The sequence below is a fragment of the Rhinolophus sinicus genome, linkage group LG04 (genome assembly GCF_036562045.2).
Source record: "Rhinolophus sinicus isolate RSC01 linkage group LG04, ASM3656204v1, whole genome shotgun sequence".
NCBI lineage: Eukaryota > Metazoa > Chordata > Mammalia > Chiroptera > Rhinolophidae > Rhinolophus > Rhinolophus sinicus.
Window position 1 is genome coordinate 154519450 of NC_133754.1, and position 27176 is coordinate 154546625.

Here is a 27176-nt window from a genome sequence, read left to right on the forward strand (position 1 = left end):
AGCAAAGCGGCAGTAAAGGAAGGGTTGTAACTGTGTTCAAATAAAACTGTATTTACAAAACAGGCAGTGGATTGAATTGGCCTGTGGCCATTGTTTGCTGACTCTTCACATACACATCCAAGCTGATACGCATAACTATCTCCTGAGGCAAGAGGACCAGAATTATTATTTCCATTTTATCAACCAAAGACCACATGTGAAGAGACTGATAAAACTAAGTCTGTCTCGAATCTAAGGTCTCTGGACGCAAGTTTTACACTCTTATCATTGTATGATATTGCCTGCCTGCTAACAAACTTTTCAGACAACCTTATGTGGGTGTATGCATCTAAGTCAGCCTGTGGCCATGCCAATGGGACACTGGAGAAGCTGGTGTTGCTTTTTTAGAATTCCCAAATGTCACTTTCAAATCCACTTTGTACTACAGGTTGAAAGCACAAACCTTTCTATTCCTCACATTCATCTTTAAACTTGTTACTGTATTTGGCCAGATAGATCGTGCCAAATGGCATACGCTATACGATATGCCCTGATAAATTTGGAAAATACGAAGCTGTACTGTCAGTCAAAACTGTCAAATCACAGTGCCATAGCAAATGAAGTTTATGTGGTCACGGTACCTCAGCAGTTTCAAGTCCATTAATTGTCATGCAGACGTCAAGGTCACTCTGTTTGAACCCAAACCCGTTTTTGGAGGAGCCAAACAAGCTCAATTTTGTTCCTGTTAGGGATAAAAGTAATCACTAATTATCTTTAGTACATTTAATTTTCAGATCAAAACAGCCCTCTTCATGAATCAAAGACACCCAGTCGACTATCCTATGAGTATATTAATCTTAATGATTATGTTCTCTCATTAACCAGTCATTTGTTATATTTTCTGTCAAAATTTACTTTAAATAAACACATAGAGGGCATCGCAGACTAAGTGCCACTTTATTCTGAAACGTAAGAACATTTTCGAGGAAAATGTGGATCACCTCAACATACTTAATACTGCAAGCTTTCTATTTTCTAAATAAATTCACTTTTTAGAGGTGTGAACTTTTGACTCTAAACAGAAAGAATACTGAATGAAATTTGTGGCATCTGCTAAGAGAAATCCTACACTACAACAGTCTTCTCTGTTGGCACACTAGGATTGGGCAGCCCAAAGACCACCCTAGGTCTGTCATAAGACAACTGAAGGCCGTCCCCATCACTGCAAGGTCACATTCTTGTTCTCAAAATTAATGTGCTTGTAACACATGTATGCATTCTGAAGGACAGTCACGCTAGCCTTCTTTTCTTAAAGGTAAAAAGTTATTTACCTGGAAACTCCTGTTTTATGAAACTTTCTAGGTTTTGCCGAATATGTTCACGTGCCTGTTCTTCTAAAATAGTTGGAGAAAAATCCTCTGTTTAAAATAAACAGAAACATTGAGAAACATAGATTGTTCAGATTCTCTGAAAAACTATATTTTTATAAAATAAAACCTAAATGGCTCAAGAAAATAAAACTTCTAAATTTTGTGTCTTCTCGGTAGACAGCATAAGCAATGTTAAATAAAGAGAATGCCTTAAAAAAAAAAAAAAAAAAAAAAGACTGCATCACTAAGAACTGCTTCTGAAATGGAAACTAATCTGAACAAGGTTCCAGGTACTTGATTTCACAGATTCCCAGGGGTCTATAAGGGCAGCCTTTAGGGAACTCTCCCAGAGTTTGAATACAAAAGTTTGAGAGCGTGTGCGTATACATTTTTTTCCTAAGGAGAACCTATAGTTTCCTTTCATAGCTTATAACCTCCAAAAAGGTTTTAAAAATAAACCACTGGTTAAAAGTGTTTTCTAACAGACATGTACCCCAAGATGTACAATGTAATGCCTCAAGTTCTTCCACTCTAAGCAGTTGAATGCCTCTCCTTTAAATGTTTTTTCTTTGTAGAACTTTAAACCTCTGCATACCAATGCTTCCCCAAACTGGTATTTCTTAAAGGGCTACTGTGTATACTACTAATTAGCATTAATTAGAAGTATTCTATGCTCAAATTTTGGAAATGTTGGATTATAGTTAAATAAATCTTTACTGTAACATTTCTCTGAAGTCTTTATTATGCTAATGTACCCTGTGAATCTCTAAGAGTTAGGGGGATTGGAGGTGGGGAGGGCAGTAGGTAGAGTTATTCCCTACTTGATCTGTGGAACACTTCTTGTTCCAAACTACTACTAACTGCACTTAGAAATACATTTCAAGCACCACCTTTTGGGAAATGATAGTACTCTAATCTTAAGATTTAAAAGATCCTCCCTCCTTGTCTTTCTTGAACAATTACTCAGTGTCCCAAATGGAACAGGATACATAGAACATTGTAGATACAATGGAGAATGGAATAGACTTAGTCCCTATAATGGGGCTAACAGGTTAGTGATTCCGGTGACTCTTGAGAAAATATCAATGTATTATTTTCACAAATCAAAAGAAATGTTAATAACTTACTGTAACACTGGATGCAGACTTGATCGAGGATATGTAAAAATTTGGGTGTTAATGGTGGCAAGGGTTCCAGTTGGATTCTTTTGAAGTCTTCAGGACAGTCCTTCTTTAGATGACCCTCTCGTTTGCATAAACTGCACACTACTGTTGGAGACTGCAGGAAGATGGCAAAGCAAAACAAGATTTAAGATAAAACTTTATTTGCTAGAAAGGGATCTTGAATCGTTTTTTGAAAGTACTCTCCTCTTCACTTTCCAAAGGAATGAAAACATAATGTGCAGCCACTCCAAAACTATCTGCTACAGGGACATCCTGATGGTACACTCAAAGAGGAGAATGCAGTTATTTTCATTACCAGCAGTATTCTGCGTCTCCTATGCAAATTCCCATGAGTCTAAGGAGGGAGGTGCACTAGGTGGTTGGTTGTACTGGAATAAACCGGAGAGAGCCCTGTTCTAGTATACAAAATTGAAATCACATGCATTACAACTGTTTCAAGTCTCCCAGTTCTATGTCTAAGAGTGGCACTGATTACCCACCTTGCCTTTGGTGAAGGTGAATTTACTAAATTCATAGAAGAAATCAGACAGACCCACGGTTGAATTTTCCTCGTGTACATTTTCTTCCTTAAGACTGATTTTATTAAGTTCCATTCGTAGTGCTCCATTTATATCTTTTCCAGATTCTTTCAAATCTTCATACTTAGGAGACCCGTCTACTTCCTCATCCTCTTCAGACAGGGCATCCTCATCCCCTGATCCAGTGCAGGCGTTGTCTAACTCATTGTCATGAGCAATGTCGTCCTCATCTTCCCTTTGGGGAATGGACAGCCTGGGTTCTTCGTCCTCCTCCTCCTCTTCATCAGAGTGAATGGCTCCCAATGTCTGTCCCTGGCTTGAAGGGGCAAAGTGGCTTAGAGCATCTTCTGGCTCATCAGCGCCTTCTATGCTTCCTTCATCCACATCAGCCTTGTTATCCAAAGCAGCAAGTCCATCGCACTCTTCACTGGTAGGATTTTGGAAGTCTTCTAAATCCGAACTGCTGTCTGTCTTAACATTTTGTGTCTTGCCACAGATGATGGGCTCTCCATGTTTGCTACTGCTTAAACCTAGATTCTCAGCAGTCACAGGATGCTGGCCCTCCCTTCCAATTTTTTCTTTCTCAGTTTTACTTCCTGTTTCTTGATGGTGTACTTTCCCATCCTCATGGTCATCATAACTGACCTCTGCCTTGATACAGTCTGAATTTTCCACGTGTACAGTGATGTGTGTGTTTCCTGGTGGGCTTCCAAAGCTTTTGGCAGTCTCTTTACAAGTAAGTGCCTGTACCTTGCAGAGGTTTGCAGCTGAACTGGCAGCACTGGGACCTTGGGCCAAAACTGAGTTTTCGAATTTATCATTTTTTGCTTGTACATCTGAATCATGCTTTGCTACTTCTTTAGAATGTTCCGAAATACATGCAACAGTATTCAGAGGCTTTGGAAGGCTGGATTTTGTAATTCTGTGTGGAAGAGCAAAATATTTATACGTTGTCCTTAAACAATGAAGTATATATTCAAACACAGGTTGATTATTTAGGGTCCTTGCCACATTTCTTTTAACAGAGTAGGGATCTGTAACGAAAAAAAAAAGTCCACTACTGCATACATTTGTATTTCATGTTTTAAAAATTAATAAGCGTATTGATTAAAAAAATAGACAACGGATAAATAGTAAAATTTAGCATGTATCTCACATGCTTTTAAAAAATTGAGGATGGGGAGTAAGAAGATACAGTTTAAGAACAAAAAGAAATGTTTTCTTAAATGTCTGCTCTATAGAGAACCCATTCCGTTCAGAACCAGTACCCCTTCCCTATTTTGTCCTGTGACTGTGGAGGTAAAAAAAGATATCATCAGTGCAGCTCTTGTGCCCTGGGGAAGTGAGGGCTTCCCACCAGGCTCTGCTGAGTGCTCTGCCTCCCCACTCAGCCAGGTCCTGTGGTTTGTAGAGCTTACCTCCACTCTTCTGCCCTGGGAAGCCCCATCACTGAACTGGCTGGACTGAATTCAGGGGCGAGAGGGAGGCACCAGGAAGAGACACCACTTCTCTCAATCTTTTCTCCTCCCCTAGAACTCCAGCAGGTTAGGCAATTGGCCAGAAGAGCTGAGCCAGAGAAACTGCAGGGGAGGGTTTAAAAATGTGAGATCCCCATGACTGCACACAGAATTTATGCAAAATGCAAAAAACCCTCTTATGCAATATAAAGCTTGAAAAAAAAAAATCAAGCAAAAATCAGAGAATTCCATTGAGGAGGTTCTTTAAATCATTTGAAGGAGGAGAGTTAAGATTTCTACAGGAGTTTCATTCAACCTTCTGACTTTGAAAAGCTGAGAAGAGCTTTGATGTCTATTTGTCTTTTATACAATGGTTTCAGTTAAATGATCCTTTACTAGAAAAAGTGTTTTTATGAATAAGTTCTAAATATTATTGCAGATATTCCAAAAATAACTATCCTTTCTATGGTGAGGAATCCAACAGAGAATGTTATTTTCATGAGAAAAACTATTTTCCTCAACCTTTGCAAAATTCAACAACATTAACAATAATTCATGAAAGGACTAAACTAAAAGTTCAGAAATGAGAATAGTAAAAGAGGAAAGGGGGATTCACACATTACTGGGACAAAACTTTTTAAAGGTCTAAGTTGTTAAGCAATTTACAAAGAAAGCAAGGACTCAGTCAGCCACTATTTCAGTTGCTCAAGTAATTACGATGTTTTATTGCTGCACTTAAAAACCCCGAAATGAACAGTCTGGTCCCTTGGAATGATCCACTGTAACACATGCAAGATTCTAACTATTTATTTCACTTTTGGGGTCAGGCCTACCTTACATGTAGGAGCTGAAAAGAGACTGAAATAAAAAGCATGCTGTTAGACTGGAACCTTAAAAAAAAAAAAAAAAAAAAAGGAATTAAAAATAAACATTTTCAGATACCTTCAATGGCAATGCGCTTTTTGGGCCAATCCTTTGATTCACGAGATACCAATTCTTTGACTCGGATACTTATCACTAAATCAGCCAAATTAAATTCTAAAGCATAGAATCGAAGCAATTCCACCCAGAGCTGCCCAACTGGTACTGAAGGCTGGTGTTTTAAATCAAATATTAATGATACCTATTAATAGCAAAGAGAAAACACACAGGTTATTTCAGATGTCACACAATCTGAAAAATTAGAGATGATTCAAGCACCAAATTTTTAAAAATCTGAAAAACCTTAGCAAAGACATGAATTTGACAATCCATTTAGATAAATCACATTCTAGGTTGTTTCGCAGGTGGGAAAATAGCATTCTTTCACTGCACTTCTGGGATTAGAGTATTTTTAAATCTAGTCATTATTACAGGAATAGACAGGCAGTTGTATGTAATCAGGCAGCACTGCTAATTTTGAAGTCTTAATGACAGGTGGAGAGAGAACTGTGCATTGATTTTCACTATTCTCAGCACTGAGCTCTCCCTGTTTCTGCCGCCGGAGGGCGCCTTTACACAGTTATACACACACACACACACAACAGATGAGTGGCAGCTAAAGATATAGAGCAAAAGGAAAAAGACTCCTCTCACTTCTCGAGAAGGTGCATTCGCTCACTGAATTGGCCAGTGATTTAAAATTGATTTTAAAGTCCAATAACTCTTGATTATTAGAAATTAATACTAGTTGTACATTCACAGACTCTTGACAAGTCGGAACATACTGTGACGTACTATATTGGAAAGTGCATACGAGTTAGAAAGAAAAACAAAAAAGGGTCCAATACTAATTCTGCCACTTGATAGATTCTCAACTGCTCTGTGACTTAGCTTCATTCTCAGTTGGCAGTACAGCACAGTGGCTAAGAGTACTGGTTTTGGAATGGGACATGCTTAGGTCTGAAATCCAACTCTGTTATGTACTAGCTGCGTATGATCCTGGTCAAGGTATAAAAGCTGTCTAAGCCTCAGTTTCCTCATCTGAACAATGGGGATCATAGTACCCACCTCATAGGGTTGTTGGGAGGACTGAGTGAGAGAGTGTCTGTAAAGAGCTTAGCACAGTGCCTGGCACACATGTTCAAAAAATGGTCGCTATCATTATCTGCAGAGTAGGGATGATACCACCTATAACACAGGATAGTTACGAGGATTAAATCAGAAACAAGGGAAAGCATCTGGTAGACTTGGTTGCTCTCTGTATTATTTTTTCACTTGGTATATATAGCCTTTTAAGTACAAGAAATCCATTTATCTTTGAAACATGTCACAACTGTAAGGTGCTCTAGTTCAACTCTGGGAGGTCACAAGAGAAGGAACTGAAGCCCAAAGAGTTGACATGACTTGTCAAAAGTCCTACTGCTTGTCAGTGGCAGCATGAGAACAATGTCTCCCATCCCAGTACAGTGCTCTGTCACCACACCATGCAATTTCAACAGTGTCTAGATCTCACTGAATTTCAGAAGTGGCAGCATGATGAATCTCTCCAAGTAGCATAAAAATGTAAAGATAAAGTATTTAATTGGACTTACAGAAATAGCTTTTCCTTCTAAAATACACAAATTTGTTTCCAATTGCACTTTATTATATTGAGCTTCAAAACAAGTGGTATGGTGTTGTATTAACTACTAAATCTCAAACACAAAGCGTCTGTCAAATAAGACAAAGTCTTTGGGTGGATTTACAAGGCAGAACTGATTGAAAATGTAAGTTATCTAGGTCCCAAACACTGCAGTTGAGGACACAAAGAAACCCCAAGAAATTGAAAGCCTCACTAAATTTTACCTCTTTACCATAAGTCATATTCAACATTACTAGGGAATGTTAAGCATCTCACTGAAATGACTTGATAATATTATAACATGGAACTCAAGGGACCTTTGACCTACACACAAGTGGTACTTAAACTGTTTTTTGGTTATTGTTCTTTTTTAAAGTAGAGAACACTTTCTTTTTCGGCACTGAGTTAAGCATTCTATAAATCAATGACCCTATGAGAGGTACAATATCATCCCCATTAATAGGTGAGGAAACTGGGGCACAGAAAGATTAAGTCACTTGCCCAAGGACACACAAGCTAGGAAGTGGGAAAGCTGGGATAGAAATTCCCATATTGTGGCTCCATAGCCTGTGCTCTTATCCACCACTGGAACCCCAAACAGAAAACAGACAGAAGTGGTGCTGTTCTGGTGGGAGAGAGGCACCACCTCCCTTTTCCACTCTCAAGGATTCTAGAAAACACACTGGTGGATCTATGATTCACCACTATCTTCTCATTTTATGCATGGACTAGAAAAGAGTGACATGAGTTATTTAAGTACAGCTGGGATTAAAACTCTGCTCTCAGAAGTATTTTGTGGATATTATTGTCATTTCACTCCAAAGGGGTAAGGAAGGTCGTGTGGTCAGGACCCATTCACCAATTTGGGGCATAATCCTAGTCATTACTAGTATAATTACACTGCTCAGATTTCTGTTTGAAATTCAAATGGCAATTCTTTCTTTACTGTAAGATCGGGTCTCAAATAAATTTCTGCTCCAAAAGATGCATTAGAGCTGACTGTCCAGCTAGGTCTTATTTTTGGGGAAACACAGTAATGATATGAATGGGGACAAGTTCATTAAAGCATACACTTATTCATTGTTATTTTAGTAATTTGAGGTTAATTAACTTTTCATATATTTAAACCTCACAATACCATATAAGCTCTTTCAGGATAGGGATTTATCTTTGAATTTTCAGTATCTTTCACAGGACCCTGCATACAGAAGAACTACATAAATAACTGGATCCAATAATCTGAATTTTACCTTATCTCATTACTTGTCTATTCAAAGGACTGAATAGAATAGGAAATGAAACATTCATGAAATAGTTAAGATAGCTGAGGAAAGAAGAGAGGAGGAATGATTAACTCATAAACTCTACATTTAAAAACTGATTTAAAACTAGATGGTAACATTAGAAATCAGAGAGAACAGACCTGTCCCCTTTTAACAGGTATTTCTTTTGGTGCCTCTTCTTTTGCTGTGTCTGCATCCCCTGTGCAATTATCTGTGTATTCCCAGACCACAGTGTCTTTCTGAATGTCTTTAAGGTTGAAGTTGCCTAGTTTACTTAATGAGAATCCTTCAATCTAGGAAAAATTAGACACACATTATCATAAGGTAGAAACAATTTATATCAATTGGAGCATATTAAACCTGGAAGAAATGAAAAGATAACATATAGTTCATTGAAAATATAAAAGGTATCATTTATGGAATACCTCTGAGACATCTGTAAATTTAAACATAGTTTTTAAAGTAAAAAAGGTGGTTTTGATTTGCAAAAGAAATGATTTTGTGAAAGAATTCTTTAGCAAATAGTCTAAGAGAAGGCAACACGGCCTAGGCCTACGCCCGTGGGTTCTGTAGTAAAACTGCCTAACATCAAATCTCAGCTCCCTCATGTACTAGCTGTGAGACCTTCAGTAAAGTACTTTCTTTAGGCCTCAGGTTTCTGTAAAAACGGATGACACTAGGATGACACTAGAACCTCTTTCATGAGATAGTTGTGACATGAAATAACGGATACAAAGGATTCAGATATGGGATATGGCATGTAGTACATGCTCAATAAATGTAAGAAATTTTTTTCTACTGATATTGTTGAGATGTAAATTGCTAAAGAAAATAGTCTGGGCTCAAAAGGTCTAAAAAGTGTGGAACAAAGTTGAACAGGTTTCTTTATTGTACAATGGGACAGCCTTTAAACAGGTAATGTACATTATGAATTGTGGGGTGAGGTGTAGATGTGGTATCCTACTTCCCAAGTGTATTTCCACACAAAATGGACTACTCCTTTGGTTCAGCAGAGTAATCTTTCCAAAACAAAAGACATCATGTTGTTCCCCTGATAACGACTTCCTACTCAGGATAAAGTTCAGTCTTTTTCAGGGCCCAGAGAGGGCCCACGCAATCTGGCCTTTTGCTTCTTCTCTGATCATCTTTTCTATTTTCCTGGCTCACAGCTGACATCTGCTACTCCCTCTGCTTGGAAGGTTCTTCCCCCTAATAATCAGATAGACCACTCTCCCTCACTGCATTCAGGCTCTGCTCAAATATCTTTTCCTCAAAATAACTCCTTCCTTTTCACTTTCTGCCCTTCTTCCCCTGGTTTATTTTCCCTCAGAGAAATTACCACCACTTGATATGTACTTATTTATCTTTTTCACCTCACTGGATATATAAACTCGAGGAAAAGGATACTGTTTTGTTCACTGCTCTAACTTTAGCATCTAGAACAGTGCCCAGCACAGGTAAATGCTCAGTAAGGACATACTTACTGATTGAAAGAATGAACCACTCTCTTATAGAAAACACTCTGGAAAATACCAGGTGTGGTGACTGTTTGTTAGATGTATGTATTCAATATTTTTCTTCATTGTGGCTTACGTTTTCATTTTCTTGATGATTTTTGAAGAGTGTAAGTTCTAAAGAGGTTATCAATATTTTTCTCTATTGATGCGGTTTGCATTTCTTAGGGTTCTACCTAAGAAATCCTTGCCTATCCCCAGGCTGCAAAGACTTTTCTCTAGGTTTTCTTCTGGGAGTTTTATAGTTTTAACTATTACATTTATGTCTTTGGTTCATTTTGAATAAATTTAGGGGTATGTTTGGTTCAATTTGAGTTAATTTAGGGATATGTTGTGAGGGGTATCATTTTTTCCTTATGGATATCTGGGTTTTCAGCACCAATTGTTAAAAAGACCTTCCTTTCCCCCAATGAACTGCTTAATTCATTGCTTAATTGGAGCAAATTGGGGGAAACTGCTTAACTGGGGGAATCATTCAGACTTTTACAGACTCCTACTTAGGTCTGACAGAAACGGTTATTTATCAACTAAAGGTTGACTTTGTACTCTCACTTATTCTACCAGAGCAGTCCAGCAGAGACACCTTCTCCAGGCCCTGAATTCTTTCATTTTAGTATCACAAACATGAAGAGAGCTTCCTCTAGGCACCTGGGACACACAGCAGACTGCCATCCCTTATCCCAGGACAAAGTTTATAAGAGGCTGATTCTACTTTAGTCTTTATTCCTAAGGCCTGGTAGATAAAGGACATTGCTTAATTCTCAATCTATTAAGAAAACATTCCCTATAATCATATTTCTTGGTATGTACCCATTGTTAAGAACTACTGCTCTGGAACATGCTCCTTAAATAATGAAAATCCTGCACATAGTAAGAAGAAAGGTTGTTAAAATACCCAACGTGCCAAAGTTCACTTTCCACCAAGTGATACTTTCTATAAAGGTTAAGTGTACACGTAAGATTTTATCAAGATAAATACCTAGGGATTAAAAGTGAGGTTTCCAAGATGAGAATAATATAATTTTGACTTGGAGATGCCTTATTCTTAAATCTCATTATATGAATACATCAACTAAACTTTATCCAGAAAGAAAGAGTGGTCACATTACTGAAGTTGAATTCATTTCAAAGATAATACCAAAGTATTATTCAAGAGTTGACTACTAAGTTTTGCATCTTGTGGTATATGTAGCAATCTCAAAAGTTCAACACATATTTTATTTTGTTTCATGGGAAGTGGGGGAAATAAGAGAACTAAAAGACTAGAAACAGAAAAAACGTTTCAGTGAACCAAACACTTCCACCAGTATATCTGGAAGTGATATGTATCAAATTCAAGTATCAAATTACAAAACTGTACCCAAAGAAAGTGTGTACCAAATGATAAATTTAATACACGTTTACATTCTCGTTTGAAACCCTCAGGATCATATGTGTTTTGCATATTAAGAGTTTTTTTCAGTCTAGAAAAGTTCTCCTTAGCAGAGTATAGGGCAACATCTTATAAACAAATACGTTAATATTTCGGCAGAAAGGTATGAATGTTCACACTACTAGAATAAATAAATTCATGTCAGTTCTGGTTAGGTTTTCAGATTTTGAAATTATGCATAAGGGATTGGGGAGCTGCAATAAAATCAATCTCTGATAAATAAGCAAAAACAGTTTTATACCCATGATCCTAGATAAACAGGAAGAAGGGGTTCTTTCCTCTGCTGAAGAAAGAAAACGGTCATCAGGGCAAACACATACGGTGGCAAACCTCCTTCTTCAGGGCGATCTATACTGCAAAGCTACAAATGAGAGAAAAGAGGATAAGCATTCTTTGGTAATAACCTGTCATTTGCGCAATTTGGTTTAAAATCTGTAACTTCATGTCCTTGTATTACATCATTTGCTACTCAGAACAAAACACCAGTGACAAAATGTAAAACTTCCTCATACTTTTGGAGCAAACCCACATTGTAGTTTTGAATAACACCTTCAATTTCAAATGTTTAATCTTGTTAATTAAGCTTACTCTGAAGGGCCCTAAAATAATATGTTTCAGTTTTTGACATCCACAATAAATCCATTCACTTATTTAAAGTACTTGCTAGTGGAGTCAAAATGGTTTGATTCCAAGTGCAAGATAACTGGCTTTGCTCAGTTTAATGGTCCCCTCATCCTAACCTACTGCCCTGAAAATGCATGCTTTGACCACATCCGTGATCAGGAAAGAGAATGTGGGCAAATTTATCAGCACTAACAGAAGCAACTTAAAAAGCATGGCCTATTTAGTGATAAAACAAGAGACAGCTTTCAAAGGATGGCATATTGTAACTATCAGTTAAGAGTGGGGCATTCTGTTTATCCTGGACTCAAGCAATACGAACTATGTATTGTTACTGCCGTATCTTAATCAGGAAAGCTTTGGTTTTTCTCTATAAAGCATCTCACAGAATCTCAAATTTATAATCATGATGGGACCTTACATTTTTGGGGTAATGTTTATTATAGCATTTCAATTGGGATGCTATTTTTAAAACATTATGGAAATGCGAGTACGATAAGACAGTGGCTTCCATTTTTTGGAGTCTCTAGGTGGATTATTGGAAACGAAGCTTTATTTCAAACTTTCCTGTGCCTAAGAATCACCTCTGGAAACTAGTTAAAATGTAAATTCTTGGGTCATGTCCTCTGGGATTTGGCCCACAAATCTGATTTTTAATAAGTGTTATAAATCATTTTGATTTTTTGAGCAATACTGTTATAGTGAAATAGAAACACTGAACTTTCCTTTCTGTCCACATTAATATTTTTATTCCAATACTCAATGCCTATGCTCTTGATGTCTATAAATACACACCCAAACGTTCAAGATTAATCATACAAAAATCAAAGCATACTGCTTATGCATACACAGTATGAGATAGGATCAAAAAATACAGTGAATGCTGCTGTTGAGTGCCATCCAAAAGAAAGGCAGGGATCTTCAATACGGGAAGCAGCACATCAAATCTTAGTAACTATGTGAACTTGTTTGGTTCGGTCAGTCGGATGCGAGCTATTGTTGAGAGAAGGTGTTCTAATTAAAGTGAATCACGAACAATGCATTAACATGAAATAGGCAAACGGTTTCATCCTCCATCATGACAACACTCCATGTTCACACATTGCTTCTGGTACGGCAATTTCTGTTAAATAAAAACATCATGGTGTGTCCTCATCTACCTTATTTACCAGATCTGGCACCATGCGACTTCTGGCTCTTCCCCAAAGTCAAAATGACCATGAAAGGAAAATGTTTTGAATGGATTCAGGACACAGATGCAGCCATGCCAGGGCAACTGAAGACACTCATGAAAGAGAGCTTCCAGAAGTGCTTCAGAAAGTGGAAAGAACAATGGGATAAGTGTGTTTGAAGCGAGGGGGAGTATTTTGAGGGGGATTAATGGCAATGTGTAATACATTGTTTTTTTAAATTTAGACATTCACCGTATTGTTTGATCACACCTCACATTCATGCATTTAAAGAACTCAAACCTACCTTTGCCCAGTACCTGAATGCAATCACCAAAGGAACCAGCTCTGATTCTAGTTTTCCAAGGGCAGTTAAATGATTTGTTGTCAGACAAGCATTTTCATTTCCTGCACTCACTTTACAAACAAGACCACTGGTAGGGGTGGGAGGTGAGAATTGAAAGGAAAAAGACAAAGATAAAAAAGTGTTATATACATATTAGGTATCTTTTATGCCAACAACGAATTTATACTGAAAATAAATACCTTAAAAATGAAAATCAAGTAAAACTCACTAAATCTTTATGGGTCATTTAAGAAATTGGATTTAAAAAAGATATGGCAGCTATTTTCTGAGTAAATTCTAAATTTCAAGAACTAAAGCTTGTGTTTTCATATATTAAAACTATTTTGGGGAAAAATGAAAATAAGGAAAATACTGTGAAATGTTTCAAATGGGAGCATGAATTCATGTTTGTAAAAGAGTTTTCCCAAGAATTAGAAGAATCTGCCTAATAAAGAATCATTATATGCTAAGTGAAATAAGTCAGACAGAAAAAGCAGAGAGCCATATGATTTCACTGCTATGTGGTGTATAAACCAAAAACAACAAAAGAACAAGACAAACAAATGAGAAACAAAAACTCATAGACACAGACAACAGTTTAGTGGTTACCAGAGGGTAAGGGGTGAGGGGGGTGGGAGATGAGGGTAAAGGGGATCAAATATATGGTGATGGAAGGAGAACTGACTCTGGGTGGTGAACACACAATGGGATTTATAGATGATGTAATATAGAATTGTACACCAGAAATCCATGCAACTTTACTAACAATTGTCACCCCAATAAACTTTAATTTAAAAAAAAAAATCATAACAGCCTATATATAGTCTTGATAGTAATATATCCAGATGGAGGAGGAGATACATGGATGAAGTCATACTAGTTATTGTTTAGCACTGCTAAACATGCTGCTAAGAAGAATAGGAAATAAAGGTGATAGGGCAAGTTAACTATTTGATAAAGTTGTTTACCATGTTGAAATGGGTCAAAATGCTTCCTTCCTATATTTTTTCCTTTTCAGTAATTTTATTCTTTTAAAAATAAAAGTTTTCTTTTGCATCGATTGCCAAAATGTAAAGAGAATGCTAATAGCAAATCCATGAAATTAGCCACATAAGGATTTTATAATCTAGAAATTGGACATTAAAATTTAGTGAAATACATGTGCTTTTGGCAAGTTGATATTTAATATATAAACAGCTTAAAGAAACAGACCTTTGCTTCTCTCTGCACACCACCACTGGCACCCTAGCATGGAAATCTGCATCAACATCAATAAAAGAATCTGAGGAAAAAAGAAAAAACTATTAAGTAGGTTAGTTAAACCTTTGTTTAAAAACAGAACTAGATAAAGTACGAGTTGTGGCTTATCTGTTTGGCCCTTTTACAGATCATTACTAAATAAAGCTCTGACACTTGAAAAGTAAAAAAGTATTATATTTAAGAATCAAATAATTACATTAATTTAAAATTTTATTTTGCAAAACCAATGTTTGATTAGAAATGACTACATTATTGAATCAGAATATTTAAATATTATATGAATAACATAATTAGAAACATGGATAGGACATTCAAACAAAATTGCTGCAAAAGCTACTAAAAATATTTGGGGTTAAACAACATACTGACTATAAGGGAAGAAAATATGTTTATATATTTAATTCAACAAAAAGGATGGGAAAGACTAATTCAAGAGATGAGGTAGTTTGATGAGGCCTTTGGAAAGCATAAAAAGCCATAAAGCCCCAAGCTGGACATTACTTAGACAACTGACAAATCTACCTGGGAACAATTATTTGTTGAATCAGGGTTGGGTCACAACTATTTACCACTTCTAAAGTATTAACTTAAACTACTGAATAAAGCATATTTTCCTTTAGTTTTACCCTCAAGAATAAATTTTACATATTTTGTGTCTTTTTAGTCTTGGTCTAGGACTCACTTAATCTTTATAAATTGTGGTATTATCATCAAGCTAAAAGGGTTATTCTGCATAGTAAAACAACTAACAGGACTGTCACTTGCTAATAGTTCATGGGCATTCACTCTGGTTTTTGTGTGGATATTACATAAATAAATTTAAAAACGTGACTTCCTATTTTCAAAGTTTCAGAAACAATATATTCAAATTATAGACAAAACATACATTTAAGAACAAAGTGTGGGAAGAATTTAGCCTTACCACTGTTCTTTAAACATTCCTGAACAAGTAAGAGAACATCTGGTTGAGACATCTAGAAAATAAATCAATAAACACATCAAATAATCCATAAGTACTTTTGCTTCACTGAGATAACACACAGTCATCTGAAGTTATCTAAATTGCTTTTCGAAATTAGAAAGTACATTGCTACCAGAGTGAAGGAAATAGTCATTATGGTGTGTGCACAGGTTAGTCAGGAAAGAGAGATGAGCACCAAATGAGGATGAGTGTGGGCCAGAGAACTTCTACATGGTTAACTCCTAATTAACCAATTCCTGAGGTAATTAGCCTCTCAGCAAATCTCAAAGTTGTGGCTAGAAGTTGTCAAACTGAACAATGTTACCTCTCACTCTATAAGACTACTTCAACAGATCACGTACTCACTCTCCATTTTAGTCTTGGCTTTCTCGAATCCTTGCTCCATTTAAAATCATGCATTAGATCTAGTCATGGCCCTCCTTGAAATTCTCAATGGATTCTTACTCCCCTTAGGTCAAATGAAATTCTTTACCATGGTCTACGATCCTGAATGTTGGGCCCCAACCCACTTCTCTATTCTAATCTTATGCACTTCTTTCTCTTGGTCCCTTCATCACAGCTATACAATCCTCCCTTTATCTCCTTATTGATTCCGGGTGTTTGCAAATGCTGTTCCCTCTGCCTGAAACACTCTTAGCTCTTTCATTCTCATTCTTTTTTATCTTTTAGAGTTCAGCCTAAATGTTATCTCTTCAAAGGGAGTTTTATGACTACTGTATCTGCACATCCCTGTTGTTTTTTGGCACAGACCTTGCTCCCTTCATAGCTCACATTATAATTAATTATATATGTATGTAATTGCTTCTCTCCTTCATTAGATATGAGTTCCATGAGGGAGGAATCATTATGTTGTCCTCTAGCATCTAGTACGGTGCCTGGCATACAACATAGACTCTTGACTGTTTACTAAATGAATAAATGACATAAGATCAAAATAACCACTACACCAGTAAATTACTAATCAGAATTTAAGTTTAAAAGAATAGTAAAATCAATTGGTCAGCTGACCATTGTGAAACAGAACATCTGGGAGTAGGGTCCAGGAATCTGTACTTTTAATTAGCAACCCAGGTAGATGGATACGGACAATTTGCAAACTGGTTTGTGGGAACCAACAGTGGATAAATGGATAATCTACTAATGTGCCTTCCAGTTTTAAAATTCTGACTCATCAAAAGCTTTCTGAATCATGTTTAAACCAGAAAGCTAGGTTAGGTGTGGTTCTTCAAAAGCATAATTATTTTAACAAAGTCGGTGTATAAAAGAGGAAACTCAGGAGAGAATTAAGCTTTCAGGTCATAGATGTTTACATATCTATATTGCTTAAAACCTAAAATCCTTTTCTGCCATTGGAAAATTGACTTTACCAAGATAATTTAATCTTTTAAAGTTAGCAGAACCTAAATAACCCCATTAGATTCACATAGTCAGAATACCAGTGCTTGAAGTATGAAACATCTATAAAGTAAAGCAAGTATGAAAAGCTGTAGTGTCAAAAGAAATGCTCTAAAATTGAAGACAGGCAGAAGAACATAAAAGAACAGAAATTTTAGGAAAAAAGCTGTCACCATTGCCCTTAAACTGTTTCAAATATCTAAAGTATATTCACACATAGCTCACGTTTGGAAAAAAGAATTTCCGTACCACTCCGAAAATTTCAGCATTTCATTTTATACTTACAATGGCTGGAAACTGAATGTCAATGTTTATATCCGAATTTTTGAAACCCAATCGGCTACAGGATGACCCATATAATCTTAGAGAACAATCTGAAAGAAATTAAACAAGTGAAAATTATAAAGTAAAATTTCTTGAAAGTTATTAACAAAAACTGCTATTTCAGAAATGGAACCATTAATTAAAACTACACACAATGGGGTGGCCAGTTAGCTCAGTTGGTTACGATCCCGCATGAGCCACTGTGAGCTGCACCCTCCTTAAAACAAACAAACAAACAAAACTACACACAAAAGCAAAACAGTATTCAAGTCCGATAGGAAAGGGTGACTCTGCTTTTGCCTTAATTTTATTTTATTTAATAGGGAAGGATGCATAGACTGTGGTTTAACTTAAGAACCACTCTTTTCATGTCAATTGTAAAACATGTAAAAAACAAAAAATTGCTGAATTATCATTTCACATTTTGTACAGAAAATACAATTTGCTATTTTTTAAATGTTGAAAATGTGAAAGTCTAAAAGGAACGCCCAACTTTGTTTTACATTTATAAACCTGATAGTATACTAAAGAGTTAATGTAAACATCGCACCTTTTAGAAAGCACACATAGGTATAATTTACTATAAAGATGTTTCCATAAACCAAATCATAAAATCGACCTCCAACAAAAAGTTACTTTTCAATATGAATACTCATCACATTATAAACAAAAAGCATTAAAAATAATATAATCCCTTTAGGACTTTAGAAAACTAATGCTTTCACGGATATAACTTAAAATGCTAGACAACAGGTGATTCACTTTTCAGAGGAAGATGTGTGTGTATATGTACAGCCTATATGTATTTATGGCATTTTTTTCTCAATGTTTTATCGTTATTATGCCAAAAAATGATCCCTTCTCATCAGTGGACTGTGTTGTTTTTTTTCTCCCCTCAGGTTAAGTCAAGTAATTTCTTTGGTCTTTAATAGCTTCCCATTAAAAAGTACATTCAATTTTACAATGGAAATCTATAGCAAAAGTCATCGAAATTACAAACGACTTTTCAGGAACCTAACTACAACATAAAGGATGAGGTACCCATATAATGAAATGAGCAGATTCTCACTTTATTTTTATGAAAGTATACACAATATGAATGATTTACTACTATATGGAATGATCTTTCAGTAGAACAAATGGTTCTATGGGTGATACAGTGATAATTTATATAGTGATTCAAACACTAGCTATGGTTTAGGACCATTTGTAGAACTTTTCAAAAAATGGTTTTCCATGGCTTCATAGACATAACATGGAAAATGAATTCAACAGTACACAAGATCTATTACAAATTAGTTTACAAAGCTCATTTTAGATGTTGTAATTCTTTTAAGTGTGGTTAAACAGAGTCTTTTCTGGACACAGATAATCTGAAAATGACTCCAGGATACTTCTTATTTTAACTCAAAATACCATGTCAATTTAAATAGAAAAGTAACTGAATTAATATATAAGAGTCTCATAAGGCCGATAATATAGGGCATTTAATTTCAAGTACATGCACATAATGATATTCGTAATGAAGACAAGTTTAATAACAATGCATGTAAAAGTCTACTTGCTACTTTGGGGGAAGCCAGGAAAAACAAAAACACACAAAAAATTAAGAGCTTCAGGACGTGGAGAAGCAATTTCTATGAGGTGAAAATTACTAGTAGAAAAAATGAATGAGGTACCTTTAGGTAGCTAAATAGAAAAACAAATCTAGAAAATACCTGGTAACTTGTGTTGGAACACATTTTCCATGACACGTTTAATTTCTAGTCTCTGTTCCAAGTTCTCATTGTGTAAGCCAAACTCCTGTACCACTTTGTCAATGGCGATACCAATTGCATTTATCTGGGAGGGCGTGGGTGGGGGTAATGTAGTAAGCAGCTCTTCTTCCTGCTTCTCCTTTTAAGATCAATATTGAGATTAAAAATGACTCACACTTTTTTACCTTCTACCATTTACTAATACCCATAGAATATTCTGGAATATTTTTCATGGCTCTTCCTCTCACTTTAGCTGTGTTAAGTCTTCATCTTATCAAACATACACATACTTCTTTATGAATATAAAGTAATAATAAAGCAAAGCAAGAATAAGGAAAAAAGAGCAAAGAAAGAACATTAAAAACAGCAATGATAAATTATTTGCTTTATTATTACATGCATAAGGACATATACCTAGATCCTATCAATGATTTTATTCATCCTGATACTGCCCTTAACGAAATTCATAAGATTACCCAGCAAAACATATCTCACCAGTATAAAATATTTGGGCTACAGTAAATTCAATAATATACCGTGTATTTTGCTGTGTATAATGTGCTTCCCTCTATAATGCGCACACACGTTTTTGGCCCAAACTTTCAGGGAAGAAATAAATCTTTCATTTTAATTTTTTAATCCACATTTTTATTTGTTTACATTTAGGTACTTGAGTTTTGTACTATAAAGGAATTTTAGCATTTATTTTTTAACATATTATGGTACAAGAAATTTTATGTAACAAATAATTACAAAACATAAGAACAGATACAAGGTACAAGAAATTTGATGAACTGGTAACAAATTTATGATATTTATATATCACAGAAGGCCAAGAACTCTTCGTGGTTGAAAGTTCATCAAAAGTTCAACAAAACTGACTATCGTATTGCAGGGTATTATTTTGCATACGGATATTGTTATTGATTTCTAGAGTTACATTTTTAACACATAAGCATAAATAAAAGAATTAAAGACATTTATATAGATATGGAATTAGTACCACCCATGTATAATGCACATCCTTATTTTCCCTCACAAATTTGGGCAAAAAAGTGCACATTATATATGGCAAAATATGGTAAGTTGTAAAGTTAAATAGCACTGCCTAAAGGAGAAATCACAAAGATAACAGGTAATAACAACTGACAAGTGAACATATTTGTTTGGGTTACATTAAACTTACCTTAATGTTTTTCTTGTGCCTCTTCTCTTTGATATGCTTATGGGCAAATGCAATGGATTCAATTAAAACATCACAAAGTTTGCAAGTGTACTTTGCTGTAGGGTAGTTTCTTGGTCGCTATAATTTGAAGAGATTTATAGAAAAATATATATATGTGTGTTTTCAAAAATACAGGTTAACAAAAATTAGCCAGAAGATGATTTCCCCTTCACTTTAAAAATTGTTAATACATTTTGTCACGATTTATCACTATCCTAACAGTAATGCTATTAAATCAAACTGAGTGTCACTTTTAACTTGTAGTGCTTAAATACTAATAACTCAAGTAGGATACCTAATTCATCAAAGCACATATTCCCAATTACTGACATAATTTAAACCAAAACCAGGATTTTAATTAACAAATAATAGATGTTACCCTTTTCAGCCTGTCAATGCAGTCTCTTTTCAATCGCTCCTCAGCCTGCTGTAAGCCCAGAAGCTCCTTCGTTGAAAGCACAGACTCGTCAATCACAGGGCCTTCCAAGTCTCCATCCTGTTCATTGTCTTCATTTCTTATCCTCCGTGGTTTCCGAGGTCTGGACCTCTGCTTCTTGTTTTCTTAAGTTAGGGGGAAATTTTTATTGGCGATATTCAGTAATATCACTCTGAGTAAAAAGCATAACTTACATATTTATAAATTAAATCACGTGAGTAATATCTGAACACAGAGCAACAAGGAAGGTGTAGCTCTCCCATGGATAAAATGCTGAGTACTAAGTAAGCACCTCATTTGGATACATCAATCCATAAAAATAATCTTTTTGGAAACTTAAAAAGAATTCTACTTCAACCATACAATTTGATTTTACCTTCTCTTCCTGGTATACTGCTGAGCATACTCAAGTAATAGTAAAAATTATCCTCTGAAGGCAAGTATACCTGTAATTCTAATATATCTAATATGTCATAATATGCATCTCCTATATTCTAATAGATCTGTAAATATACCTTTTATTCTAATGAAAACTATCCATTTTGTTTTTATTTTTATAAGTGAACAAAATCAACAGAGCAAAGATGGACAATGCATCTCCAAAGAACTCAGAAATCAATTAAATTCTTATCTGGAGTGAAAAATCCATCATTTAGTTGTAAATTTAAATTTAGTTTTCACATAATTGGGCCATCCCCCCACGTTAATATCAAGAAGTCCAAGCCAAAATTTTATTCACTAAGGACAACTATTTCCCATTTTATCTTTACTTTCACTTTAGCTTCTCTTGATGGCCTGCTGGACACTGAGCACATTTCAAAAGAAAGAAACAATTAGCAGTTGAAATAGAAGTTTTCTGCAAGTACAGACTAATTAGTTTATAGACTGTGTTGTTAGTTCTACAATCCTTATAATAAACGAATCTGTTCCCTTTTTTAAACTATAACCTTTCAATCTGTGAAACCAAAGACAATTGTGGGATTGAGCTACAAAAAACTGTTTAAAATAACTTTGATAACTTCTATCAAGTTCCGAAAACGAAGCTATTAGTAACATATGAGATTAAAATTAAATTCATTTCCCCAATTAAAATTGTGATAGATTGAATAGTTTTAAAATGGCTTACCAATAATTAGTCTTTGAAAACATACACCTACTAAAATGCCTTGCATGAGGCAATTCCTGTCAAGTTTTCAGTAGAACTCATTACTTGTACAGCAGTTACAATGACTCAGTAGATTGAAAAAAAATTCTGTGTCAGAAAAAGGAGGTATAGGACTTCTAATTTTAAAAAAGGTATTGCCAACAGCTTTAAAGGCAAAGCAGCAAACATTGTGCTCAATCTACCATAAAATGAATATAATGAAATTCTGCAAACAGCTTCTATACTACAGTGAGTGGCAATTAAACAAAGATTATGAAGTATTAGGACAAATACAATTTTTTTAAAAAAGCCATCAAAATGGACCAAACAAAATACTAAAAGGCAAGTAGTTAGTGGAAGATAAAAATCACTCTACATTAATACTTGCTTTTAAACACTCCCTGTCAAATATATGGTGATGGAAGGAGAACTGACTCTGGGTAGTGAACACATAATGCAATATATGGATGATGTATTATAGCATTGTACACTTGAAATCTATGTCGTTTTGTGGACCACTCACCACAGTAAATTTTAATTTAAACAAAACAAAACAAAACAAAACACTCCACCTACTCCCAATTAAATAATCAATCTTTTAAGGAGAGTACTCTTGGTCTGCCTAAATTTTGAGATAAGCACTTCTTTTAAATTAGAGGTTTGTCTATTCTTATTTATTATTAAAAATTCTAAATAATTGCATCTGATTTCAGTGTTCAGGCCTGTTTCTTACTTAGGCACTCGTTAGAGATTTATACCCATATGTGCACTACCCATTTGGAAAGTCCATATTAATTCACAAAACACTGATATGGAACCAAATTAATTTTTCAAGCCCTCCTCTCTCCTGATCATCCTTTAATATAACTATACCTGCTGTCATTTTCCAGAAAAAAGTGACTTAAATTTCTCTCCAAAGAACACAATTAACTTCTTATTGTTTTTATACTGAGAAGTGGATTGCTGCAGAATTGTGTCTGATGGTGATGATAACAGCAGCTACTATATTACAGAGTATCTTATTATGCGACAGATGCAATGCAAGCAGTTTATGTGCACTGCCTCATTTAATCCCTACAGTGATCCTGTCACGGATGCTAAAATTATCTCCATTGTACAGATGGGGAAAATGCTGGTCCAAGAATATAGCTTGTCAGGGCCATATGACTAAGTCAAAGTAAAGGAAATAGAAACACAGATTAAAGCATAGATGGAATTCTTAAATTCAGCCTCTACCTAACAATACAATAACTAAAAAGAATGAACTAAAATTCCTTCTTGTAGCATACCTATTCACATCTAGAACAGACCAGAACCGACAAGGTACTATGTATGACCTTCTGAACTGATTTTCACAGGCCTGCAAGGTAAAAAAGAGCCAATAAAATACCCCTGGAGGGAATCTTAGAAGGCAAAGCTGGATATTGCTAAAAAGTTCCCATAATTACTTAGAGGAAGACTACCTGGCTCATCCCCAATTTTTTGTAATGAGTTATATATATAGAGTATTCCAAGTTTCCCTATTTTATTTGCATATGGTCCATTATTCCATTCATAAAGAACATGTGTATTTGAGTGGATGTTTTCCAGCTAAGATCATTAATGGCATTGTCCCAAATACATTAAACTGGCAATCTAGAATATTTGAGGATGAAGTACAAGTGGTAATGGAGAACTGAAAAATAAATAGTATTAAAACACAAAGTAACTTGAAATAATTTTCATTACATCTTCAATTCTCATTTAATAAGACCCTTCCTTATTAAGATATAATTTTGATTTAAGGATAAATTCAGTCCCTTTAGTGACATCCTTTTTAGGAATCTCTGAGCGCAGTGCAAAGTTTATACTTTACACTGCAATTCTCTCTACAGTAGGTAATGTTATACAAAAGTTTAATGTTTCCTTTATGAAGATTTTGAAGGGATAGACTGAAAAGTCCTTTATTTAGCAATTGTGAAAGCACACACCTGTATTTCATATAGAGAAAACATGGGAGATTTTGGATTGCCTTCACTAAAAAGATAGTAAAAATGTTCTTCCTCTTCAAAACCACTTAAATGAATTTAAGACTAAACAAGAATACACATAAGAGGTTTTTGGTCTGTAAAGAGTCCCTTTTAATATCTTTCTGGTTGCAAAGTTTAGATCCATAAATCTTTTTATAATGCTCCTCAAGATCAAATTTTCTCTCTAAAAGACCAACTACCAGAAACTAAATTAAAATGTCCATGTCCCACACAGTAATACAGAAATACTTAAATATACATAAACTTTTAAAAAGAAAAACAAATTCAAAGCCCAGAAATGATCAATACATGTTCAGTTTCCCTCTGTCAGAGTCCAGGTCCAGTGGGGCTGAGTTAATTTTAATTTCAGGGCAGCACCGCACCCGATTTCAGTTCCACTTCCTCATCTGCCACTTTGCATAAACAAGTCTTGATAAATTATTGAACCTTTCCGAGCCATATCTGTCTGCTTTGTAAAACTGTGACTCTACCTTTGATATATCACAATAGAGAACTCTGTCAGATAATTCCTTCAGATTCTTTCTAGCTTAAAAGATTTACAAGGTTTTATCCCTCCCTATGTGATTCCTGTATAACACCTCATTCTGTTCTGGCTATTTGATACAAAGCAATTTTCTTTTGCTTTTCCTATCTTAAAAAATATCAAACAGTACCTTTTCTCCCATTTAATACTTTCATAAAGCTCTAAAGACCAAAAAAGAAAAAAAAAAGAATGACTCTTCCCCTGTTAAGTATTTTGAACGTGCAGGTCACAAATTCAAATGCCTTACAGGTAACATACATATATATAAACAGGCCACTGTGACACAGCATATAGGAAAAGGGCCTCTGGATACGGAGAAAGTGTCAACATTTGCCTAAATGTCGTTAAATTAAAAAACTTTAAAAATGATAGCCAGTTTGCAACCCATTCTACATGGCCACTAAAAATGGTTTACAAGCCAATAAACTTAAAAGCCCATTTTTCCAAACGTAATTTTCTAAGCATAATTGCATTGCCAGACTAAATATTATTGTTTGATTTTTTTCCTTCAAATTTATGACTTTATTTCATTTCCGTAATTATTGTCTGTTAGATAAAAACAATTTTCCTTTTTATAGAAATCATTGCTACATCCACAAAACCTATCCATCTTTTAGAAAAACATATAAATAATTACTTTGGGACAATTATAATTAAACACGTAGGGCACTTAGAAATGGATTTTGGTTTTACTGAAACTAAAAGGCAAAGCTTTTATCTGTATTTCTGACTTTCTAAACGTAATGTCTCACAACCTGTTTGCCATGCTCACTTTTGAGGGAAAAAAAAAAAAAATCTAGACTACCGTCCTCAGGAGATTGATGCTCCACCAAAGACATACATCCTTCTGTGGTAGGAGATATATACGCAGGCTATATTGTGTTACCTCGAGTGAGATTTTTTAAGTCTCATATTCTGTCATTTATATTATGGACACATTAATTATTCAAATACAACTGTGATACATAAGTTAGAAATTACATATACACAGAAATTACAATATAGTCTCCAGGAGGGTACGATCACCCTCTTTGTAAAAAGCACCAATAGGAAATGTTTACTGAAGTGAAAATGAGCCTTGTGGCAAGGTAAACTTTTAAAGGGACCAATATATGCAATGTGTTGAAGTTACCCAAATATTACGATTACAATCCTTAAAAGTAATCTCATTAAAAAAGCAGAAACTATGCAAAATTGAAACTACATTGCTGAAAATAATAAAACTCATTTGGATGAGAAAGAAAAGACATTGTTGACTGGGGCTGTAACTTGACAAGTTGTAACACATTACCATGGCTTCCTGCTTCTACTTCTGAACTGGTTTCTAGGCTTGTCAGGTCTTTATGAAATAGTCGTCTTACAGCTCTGCAGCCTCTTCCATCTTGCCACCTATATCCATCTTCACTTTCTTGAAAGGAGTCTTTTCTTGGTCGGTTTATAACAGGAATTCTAGGTCCAGGTTTGAATTCTCTCCAATTGTCTGAATTACCACCAAGTTCATCAGACAGCCACCTCTTACTCTGATCTTTGTGGTTGTCATTTATCCAAGGGGGTTGACTGTAAATTGGGTTTTTAAATGCATATGGATTGCTGGAAACAGCATATGGTCCTTTTCTGGGGGTATTCCCATAGTTCCCTGGCGTTATTTTTTTTTTGGGAAGGCTCTTTTCCATTTTACTGCTATGGCCTTTAGCATAATCATCCATTATTAAAAAATCTTGCTGGGGGTGACCCCTTCTGAAATCCTCGTCATCTATAGTCCCTCGGTCTTTAGCACGCTTCACAAAATAAGGTTTTGCTGCATCTCCCATGGTCTTTGACTTCAATTTTCTTACTATGCACCTGAAAGAGTAAGGGAAAAATTTGGGGGAAAAAAATCAAACTATAACGAGGTATCATACCAAGTGTACAAAATACCACACATATACATTGCACACTCAAAAGCTTATGAAAAACTCCTAATTTACATCACATTCCAATAACCAGTGCATTACACTAGATGTTAGGAGGCTTAGCTCTAAAACATTCTTCATGAAAACTAGTACTTATTATTCAACATGAAGATTAAATGTATGAATAAGGGAAGCTTTCCCTATACAGTTTGTAGAACTGTAGTACAAAAGTTACTCATACCAAATTGGTTGGCTTTTACCTATATAACAAAAGAGCTTCACTTTAAAACCCACCCCCCATCCCAAGCCTATACCATTAGACAATTCTCGAAAGTTTTTTATTAAAAAGTTGGCAATTACTTTTAAGTGTTATACAAAGTAACCAAACTTTCTCTGAAGGTAGTACATTATCTCAAAACTCCACTTTTCTGTCCCTTCTCCGCAGCCCCGGGCCTTGGCTCCCCTCACCACCACTCACCACAACGACAAGCTTCGATCGCTTGGGCTACAGAGGGGCTGGGCTCCCGACTAAGGCTCGGCTCTAGTCAAAGGGGCTGGGTTTCCGACCAAGGGACAACTTCAGGTACTCTTCCCAGTCCTCATTCTCCATCCCCAAACAAGCTTGGGTTTGTCACGAACAGCAATTTCCCCTTTTCGATCCCCATCTGATCGCCCCATCCCTGATCTGCCTCAGTTTTCATCTTTCGGGGCCGGCTGAAGGCGGAGAAAGAGGAGGCGTCCCGGTACCCCTGGCCACGAAGCCACCGCGGGGACCAGGCAGCAGGAAGTGACC

The 27176-nt window shown here is 35.6% G+C and overlaps 1 protein-coding gene across 4 annotated transcripts in view; it reads right to left on the reverse strand.

Annotated features, from left to right (window-relative positions):
- TUT7 (terminal uridylyl transferase 7) overlaps positions 1-27176 on the reverse strand; it is a 54169-nt gene that overhangs the window by 26534 nt on the left and 459 nt on the right. For all 4 annotated transcript variants that reach the window (XM_019750120.2, XM_019750121.2, XM_019750118.2 and 1 more), the window contains exons 2-16: positions 25783-26333; positions 20738-20919; positions 20320-20436; positions 19095-19272; positions 17338-17426; positions 15598-15649; positions 14628-14697; positions 13377-13503; positions 11521-11640; positions 8474-8626; positions 5451-5631; positions 3013-4085; positions 2477-2627; positions 1311-1397; positions 621-721 (exon numbers count right to left, since the gene is read on the reverse strand). In XM_019750120.2, the coding sequence (XP_019605679.2) occupies positions 621-721; positions 1311-1397; positions 2477-2627; positions 3013-4085; positions 5451-5631; positions 8474-8626; positions 11521-11640; positions 13377-13503; positions 14628-14697; positions 15598-15649; positions 17338-17426; positions 19095-19272; positions 20320-20436; positions 20738-20919; positions 25783-26302 (3201 nt within the window). In that variant the 5' untranslated portion in view covers positions 26303-26333. The remainder of the gene's footprint in view (positions 1-620; positions 722-1310; positions 1398-2476; positions 2628-3012; positions 4086-5450; positions 5632-8473; positions 8627-11520; positions 11641-13376; positions 13504-14627; positions 14698-15597; positions 15650-17337; positions 17427-19094; positions 19273-20319; positions 20437-20737; positions 20920-25782; positions 26334-27176) is intronic.